Consider the following 9,110-nt stretch of genomic DNA (forward strand, 5'->3'; position numbering starts at 1 on the left):
TTTAAGATTGAGTAAACAAGATAAATATTTATCTTTATAATATATATATATTTATTTTGTTCGTGGGTCCGTGTGTGTCACTGAACTCCTCTTAAACGATTTGACCAATTGTGATGATATTTTTTGTGTATGTTTGGGTGGTTCTCTGGACGGTTAAGATTCACAATTATTGGACCCAATAGGTTTAACCCGTACAGGTGCTCAATCATTTGATTTTGAAATGTATTATGGGAACTGTTGCCTTTAAATGGTTGCTATTTGTTACAGGAGAAATAATTTGTACTTTTTTTTTTTTGATACGGTTGTCTTTAGTTACTCAGGTATATGAGGTAAAAGCATGCATCAAATTATCAAGTTTATGGTTTCGAATACAGAAATCACACCTTAAAACAAATATGACAGTTCAATGTATATTTGAAGCTATATATAGGTCCTCAAAAACTACTTAACCGATTTTGTGAACATTTCAAATTGTTCTTAGAATTATCAAGAAAGTTTAGAGAGTAGTTAGAACCACGTTTGATTTATACCAAGTACAATATCTAATCCATCAACGACGGATTGGCCATGTTGGTAGAATTAGTTCACAAAACTATTTAAACTGACTCAAATATTCCCGTGAACTGAAGTACACCTACACCTATATACACATACACCTACGCGTATTATATAGCATATATTTTGTATTTTTTAATTTTTTCAATTGTGATGTCGGTTTATACAACTAAAATTGGTTCATCCGAAGTTATAAGCCTCAAAAAACCACTGGACCGTTTTAAATAAAAGTTATATCAATAGATAATTTAAGAGTTGGAGGGTATTTATAGCTTATTTGTTCAACGATTATAGGATTGCTGATAGGTACATGATTTTTTCTTCAGATTGAAAAAAAAGAAAATTATTTGTTGTTTATCTTAATGCATGGTTGTAATTGGTTACATATTATATTACTATTATAATTAAATTAATATGGCATATACATTTATTAAAAATACAAATATTTAGTCCAGACAACATCGATTCATTAGATTTCTGACTTCTGATTTATTAGATTTATTACTTATTAGGTATATGTTTCCAATTTTCCACATTACTTAATATTATAATAATTTTCCATTTAAAATCCTTGAACATAATTTATACACTACATTACTACAATATATTTATGTACACATAGTTTATACTACAATATATCCTTAATGTGAACAAAATATTTTAATTGTTTACGATATACATTACGCATACGTGGTGTACCTAGTATATCTAATTAACTATTTTGTGCATTCATAAAATATTACTTTTTCGAGGGGACTTGTCATCCATCGACTTCCCCATCAGGGCAATAAATAATTACGAAAAAAAATAACTCTGCGAATTTCGAAATAGCTGTAAGTAAAAATGATGTAGGTACGTTTATCACTTGTTTACCTATTTGTATTTATAGTAATTTTATACTACGTACGTAAAACGTTGGATATCATTAATTATATCCACTGTATATTACAACATTAAGCACCACCAATATCAAACAACTTATCGTCATTAAAAAAAAATTACTTTCTAGAATGAAAATATATAAAAGCTGCAGTTGACCACTTATGTTTTGTATAGGTACCAAGTACCTATTAGTACCTTGGTAAATATTTTAAACAAATTTTCTTTGGTTATAAATATCTATTATTTTATATTGGTTTGATTTGATATGGTTTTTTACAACTAACTACTATTAGGTACATTGATATTGCATATTTAAAACTAATATAGAACCTATGATACCAATTGTTTATAAAAAGCTTTATTTTTTAAATCACTTATCAATATTCTTAACAGAAAACGCCTATTGGTTATTATATAAAATTTCAGTAGATCTGTAAACGTGTCGACCATAAAATATGTATTATACAGTTAATTTGATTTATTATATAATAGTTATAACTTATAATTTAGAAGTGTTTATTACAATTCATTAAATTTTAGCCATTTATAGGCAATGCCGGTGATTCCTAAAGTGTGAGCTGCAAGGTCTTTACAGGGGCGGCGCTGCGCTGCCGTAGAATATCATACTATTTCTTATGATTAGTCATGCAATGACTTAAAGAAGGGCCCCCTGTAAAACTCTTATCTCAAAAAGGGCTCCGCGAGCCAAAAGAAATTTAGAAACCACTGGCCTTTGCCCTACAGAGCAATACAATTAAATATTATCAACTGATAAAATATTCCACAGTCATTGTGAAATTCAAACTATATGGAATGTGTAATATTAGAAAAACGTTTGTACTATAACGATGCACTCAATTCTAAACTCAATTTGTATCTTATTCGTGGAAAAATCGCTGATTGTTCGAGCCTTTGATGATGGTCCAAAATCAATCAACCGGAATTTCAATAACAACAATAAGAAAATTAATAAAGTAAATTTTTCTTGGAAAATCAAAACAACTATAATCTATGTATAGTGTATATATTGGACATTATTTAGTTATAAATACGGTGGTCGTTATGTCCGCTCGCTGTCCTAGAATATATATATATAGTCATTGTACGAGCATAGGATATTGTTATATACACGGGGTCCATCCCTTCTGCAAGTTTAAGAGCGAAAAAACATTAAACCATATGTGTAATAGATTCTGGACGCGTTCGGGTTTCTTTTTTATGCGGCTCGGAAACGATAAAATGTATGAAAAATAAGAAATAATGGGGCATCAAAATCGAATTTCACTACCCACACGTGGCCCCGGAATACAAGTTCAATAACTTTTTGCGTATCAGCCATTATCCGTCTGGAAAAAATGTCATATTTCTCCTATATATAATACACAATGTTATACATAATATCTATAATAAATAGTGCACATTCGTTAGTACTGCGTCGGTGCAATAATTTTTCCGATTGCCGTTAGACCTCTGTGATTTCGACACACTCATTACTCAGAATAGTCAGACTACGTTCAGTTATATAGGGTTTTAGCCATAACATTAATCACGGACCATCGTCACTCGCGGGGATCTTCCCTGTTTATAATATTTTCTGTTAAACAGTTTTTATCTAATTCGTTGAAACAAATTACAGAAATGTAGGCTCAAATTTAGTCGACGTTAAAAATATTTATTCTGCCATCCTGGCCATCTATAGAGCCCATCCATATAACACGGAAGCCCGGATTAAGGTGAGTATAGTCAAATGTTATTTTATATCACGAAAAAATACTAAATTATAATAATAATTATAAAATTAATATTCTAATAATTGATAACAATAACATGATGATTACGTTTACAAAATGGGAGTTGTGAACTACATTGTACAAACAACAGATCATAGTCTTTATTATCTGTATGATTGTATGTGATAGCATAGTAAAAAATTATACAATATTGTATACAGTCGTAAACATGTATAGTGAATAGTGATACAATCCTTTTTGAGTTAATGTTGAAAGGGTAGGTACCCACAAATTGTATGGTGTCCCGTGGCCCAAGGACCCTTAATCCTTGGATACGACGATTATAATTTATGGTAGTCGTTTAGCAATGTTTTTAATCAGCCAAAAAACTGAAACTTTGATTCTCAATATATTATTGCCATTTTACAATTTATTTTGTTAATATATAGTATTCTAATGATGTAATCTTGTTTTACAATATTACACCAAATCCAGTAAGCCACCTCCCCCCCCCCCGAATTTTGATGCAGCAATTAATCCATAATAATGCTTTCAACGCGCCACTGCTGCAGGCTACACGTAGCTAATCATATTTATTTTTATCCCTTGAAACGTATCTTGACCCTGAATATAGCGATGATATTATTTGGAAATAAAATATGAGCTTAGGGTCCTGCAACGGATTTTGTTTGTATTGTGATTGAAATGATGTGATGGTATGTACACAATATATAATATTTTAAGATAATTTAATTTCCGGTTAATAATATTACTCGGGTACCTATATAATATTATATAATGTATTATAATATAACCCTATTGTTTCTCTCACTATCGCTCTTACGCAAACACAATTAATGTATCTATAGTGTTCCAAAACCTACTCTGTATTTACACATACACCAAGCTTTGTATACCAGAATATTGAATAATATTATTGTTAATGAAAATTCACCGAAAACGCCTTTATTATTGTTGTACATTGAGTATCTGAGTGTACCCATAACTGTAGGGGGGTACAACGTAATCATATTTACAGTGTTTACACACATACTGTCGTATTAACGTTTTGTTTACGAATTGTTCGTATGGGTGTGTGTGATGTTTTAAAAGTCAATATTAGCTGATCATTGTATAACTACATATTATACGGAGTATGAGAACCTAACACCAATTCAAGTTAACCTCGTAATTCAGCGACAAATTCCGTGGCATGGCGTCAAATCTTAGGTAGCCCGTAAATTGTCAATAAATAATCAATAACTAATATAAAAAAGCAAGTCATAACTTAATTAGATTTTTTTGTCCTACCTAGTTAATAATAATAAGTACACACACTCCACGTCATAAACATCTTCATTTCTGGTTGACAGGTCATCGATAACGGCGATAACACCATTAAAAGATTATCGAATTAACCACAATTTATAATTTTTTTATGGAAAAAAAAATAAAGATAACGTGTTAATTCATTTTTATGATTTACAGAGTAGCTTAACTCTGTTACCACAATACCTATACTTGATAGTGCGGTATACTGACTTAACGGAATTTCCACGAGTTCGTTTATTTTATGATCGAAAGTCCACGCAGGTCTTTCTTAATATTGCAATATTATGATATTGTTTTGGATTTAATCGCAATAATAATATTGTTCTTTCATTATAAAATACACATAGAAGCATAACAGTAGAATATAATATTATTATACACTCGTTTCAGGCAACACTTTCGTGGCGAACGTGGCGCTGGCCGACCTGTTGATCAGTGGTCTCGTCATTCCCGCATCCGCAGTGGTCATCCTGTCCGGTCTGCAGGATTCTCCGCCGGTGTGCCAGTTCCAGTGGTTCTTGTCAATCCTGTGCTGCCTGGTGACCGTGCTTACCATGGCCGCGGTGGCGGCCGAGAACTACATACGTCTCTGCCTGACGCCCGAATGTTACGCCAAACTAACTGTCACGAAAATCACCACGCTCCTGTTCGCCATATGGATCGTCAGCTCTATTCTGGTCACGTTACAATCTGTCTACAAGATGGGACCAGACTATTGCGCCAAGCGGGTAAGGCGAGTGCGTTTGTATAATATCATAATAAATAATAATAATATGTTGTGGACTTCGATGAACCTTAAAAATGTATAAAATTATAATTTATAAATATTATTGAATAATCACTGTTTCAGTATAAATGTCTATGTCTTAAGAGGACCAACACTGTAATTTATCGTCTGCTCCGTATTACAAGTGACTTGATGGCAGGAACTAGGAACAGTATCTATGTTTACATTTGAGTTTTTTACGATAGTTAATTTTTTTAGCAAGTTTTGCGTATATGATACAGTTTAGATTAAAAATGCTCGTAACTGACTTCAAAATTTAAGTATCGTAAAAAACTTAAGTGTAAACATAGATAACGTTTTTACCATCGAGTTTCGTAATAGGTCGATTCACTTAAATGTTTAAACTAATCAAGCTACACGTGATCTTCTGAGCGTAAATTTAGCATGTTCCACACAGTGTAAGACGGAGACAACAAATGCCAGTGTTAAGTCCCCTTAACAGCAATAAAGATCATAATTTGTATAATAATTAATATTGGATATTATAAGATTTTTGAGATACAATTTCATTACATTTTAAGATTTTTTGAGAAATAAAAGTTGGCGATGTTCACCATTCAGGTTTTCCATGGTTTCCTGATAAACGATATGCACGACTGTCTCCTTTATTACATATCTCTTCACCACACCCCCACGTGTGAAGGGCACATTGTATAATATGAAATATAGATACATTTAATAAAAACCTTTATATACTTTATTATATAACAAAATACTTGGGTATATATAAGCAATCATTGTCGAAATCCATCTCACGCGTCAACCCCTTTTTTCTATATTATGTAAGGTTATTTTCTCTGCGATGTCATATTTTTGACGAGAGGTCAACAGACGAACTCGGCGTTGAATTATATATTTGTGTTTCTGGTCGGCTCTTCCGAGAAAAGTAGACAGCACTCTGTTTGGAACGTTCTACATTATTTTCTATTTTGAAAATCTTCAGAATTCCTTATTGTACATAATAATATATTTGTACCCATAGCCTTTCATGTTACGAGAATTGTTTTAAATCGATGATAGTATACATTTTTTTTTATTACATTTTTGACGTACAAAAACATATTATAATAATAATAATAAACATTGATTCAACTTTATATTGTAATAAGTACACAACAAAGAGCATAACTATAATGCATTCAAAAGAAACTTGACGTTCGATAGAGAGAAAAAATGCAGTCACCCGCGAAAGCCTGCTGCAGTAATGGTACCATCCTATAGGTACCTATATATATAGTATAATATAATAGCAAAAATAACGATTCCTTTCCATTTTTAGACCTTTATCTAGTAGGTAGTCGTTTGACCTTTTAAGGTCGGAAAAGTTTTTTTTTTTCTATATCACTCCAATGCATCCTGTTTTTTTTCTCATTATTGGTGTCGGCGTTTGTACGAAGCATGTCGAAGACGCCGCCCTGATTATTATCGGCAGAGATTTTCTCTTTACGGCCGAGTCAACAGCAGTACAGAGTGAATGAGTGAGTGACACGACCGTCTGCGCCACAAGCGTATATTTCTAAATATCCGCAGCCATAGTGTACTGCCTATGTACTCTAATATACAATGTGTCCCGAGAGGATATACCCATTGCGATGTCTCCCGATTTAATAAATGTGTCATAAATCCTTTACTCTTTTTTACTTGACCTCACAGAAACAAGGACTATATATATTTTTTTTTATTTTTTTTTTTTGGTACAAAAATTAAGAAATTTATACTTAACAATTGAAACTATTCATTTTGCAAAGTTTATTTTACTGATAATTTTGACTTCTCATTATTTTTTATGATTTTTAATCATTTATTTTTTATTTATAATTTTAGGCACCAGTAAAAACTGTACGGCCTTAATAGCTTTTTTTTAATAATTGGCTTATTTAAAGAGATCGCCACTGCACAACAATAAACGAGAATCGCACATAGGTACACCGAATAATATGAAAATCATTATTTTCACTATCCATTAATCCCACACGTTCCCGATTGCCGTTAACTATTTTATAATATACAATGAGTAAATACTTACTATTATTATTATTATTATTATTATTATTATTATTATTATTATCCGCAATGCCGACGAAATATTTATTACGCTTTCGTATTTTTTTGTAAGCGTAAGGCTGATAAAGCTGGTTTCACTAGGGCGATTAAAAAAGCATTGAACTATAACGTTCGTCCCTTTCGCTCTCCGACCCTCCCCCTCTCCATCAACGTAGTTGTCGGCTGTCGCCTACAACACGTCTCGGTCGTATTAATTTTAATCAAAATGAAGGAGTAGGAGAAAATAAGGTTCAGACTTAATATTCAATTACACACTCCCGCGAGTCGCTCAAAACTTTGGTAATCTCGTTGTGACAGTGTGTATACCCATATCTATTATATTGGCAGACCGACGTCGCTTTGACAAAAACCTTTCCTATGACAATGCGATTATTCTCCAGATCGTTTGTTTTTCAGTAAACCCTTTCCCAATATCGAATCGTCTACACCAGACCAATATTAATAACACCAGCTCGCACGAGAGGACTTAGACTCGACGAGTAGACTAATAAATTACTAATTACATTATATAAATGGTGATTCACCAAGCATTTGCTCACCCCCGGGAACCCCCTCCCTTTATTTATTTATTTATTATTGTAGATTACTGTACGTTTTGTTTGTGTTCGAATTACAAACACTATTATGATGAAAATTATAAAGTCCCTAATTTTGTTTATAAAATTCGTTTAATTTATAGAAATTCGACAAAAAAAAATGGTTATACTAAAGTCATACGGGTGTACGATGAAATCTTAGAAATATTAAGCATAAATTACGTAAGCACATGATATATATCTAGCTCTATTCCAAGCTCATATTTTTCGTTTTTTAATATTTATCTTTGGAAGATATACCTAACTCATTATTATACGCATAGTATAAAGATAATATGAGACATTTAAAATCTCGGTTGGCCAAAAAGTTCCAACCCGGCTCTACATGTATGAATTCCATATTATTAACGTGCACATGCACATTCTTATATACCTACCTTAAGTTTCTTAGCGCATTCATTTTACTTCAACTCTACAGATCATACATACTATTCCATGCGGTTTTATCGACGTTTCCGTGCTAATCTTGCAGACGGTTTTTGTCGATATGGTTAGGTATATGTATAATGCGTGTAATAGTACATAATATATGATATATGTCACACGCAGACGTGCGCAAGACGGCTAAGAGGTTTTAAACGAGCGGATGTAATATTACGCGGAACGATGCTCGCGCGCGTGTATGTTACAAATTCAATAATGATAATAATATACAATATGGAGGTTACCTATATAACTTGTATTTTCCTAGAGGGTACAGATTCCAGACTAGCCACCTATATAGAATTTACTAATTTTCGTGACAAAGCGACAATCGAAGCTGACTCAACGGCGTGCATATTATACAGGTTATCTATATAAGATACCAGTCGTAAGCTCCAGGGGGACGAGTTCCGAGGTGATAATAATAATATTATGTGTGTACGTGTCAGGGTTAAGTCAGTCGCTTCATATCACATGGTCTGTCAAGTAGGTGCAAATAGAACGCAAAACGCAATATAATATAGTATATTAACTATATATATTATATAGGTCAGCAGACAATTATTACTGTTACCAATATATATGAACCATACATAGTTATATCGCACAGTTAAGCATTATTATGTTATCTATGACCGGCAGCCTACGGTTTTTATTACACCCAAGCGCTTGATTCTGTAATAATGTAATATAAAATCATTAAAAAAAACTGTCACTTTTTAAGTGTCTATAATATATATA

At 32.3% G+C, this 9,110-nt stretch overlaps 1 protein-coding gene across 4 annotated transcripts in view; it reads left to right on the forward strand.

The window, feature by feature from the left end:
- LOC111030891 (melatonin receptor type 1A-like) overlaps positions 1 to 9,110 on the forward strand; it is a 117,945-nt gene that overhangs the window by 106,588 nt on the left and 2,247 nt on the right. For 3 of the 4 annotated variants that reach the window (XM_022310600.1, XM_022310602.1, XM_022310603.1), the window contains one exon: positions 4,890 to 5,236. In XM_022310600.1, the coding sequence (XP_022166292.1) occupies positions 4,890 to 5,236 (347 nt within the window). The remainder of the gene's footprint in view (positions 1 to 4,889; positions 5,237 to 9,110) is intronic. The other variant, XM_022310601.1, reaches the window with a different exon arrangement.

Source organism: Myzus persicae, unplaced genomic scaffold (assembly GCF_001856785.1).
Source record: "Myzus persicae strain clone G006 unplaced genomic scaffold, MPER_G0061.0, whole genome shotgun sequence".
Lineage (NCBI taxonomy): Eukaryota > Metazoa > Arthropoda > Insecta > Hemiptera > Aphididae > Myzus > Myzus persicae.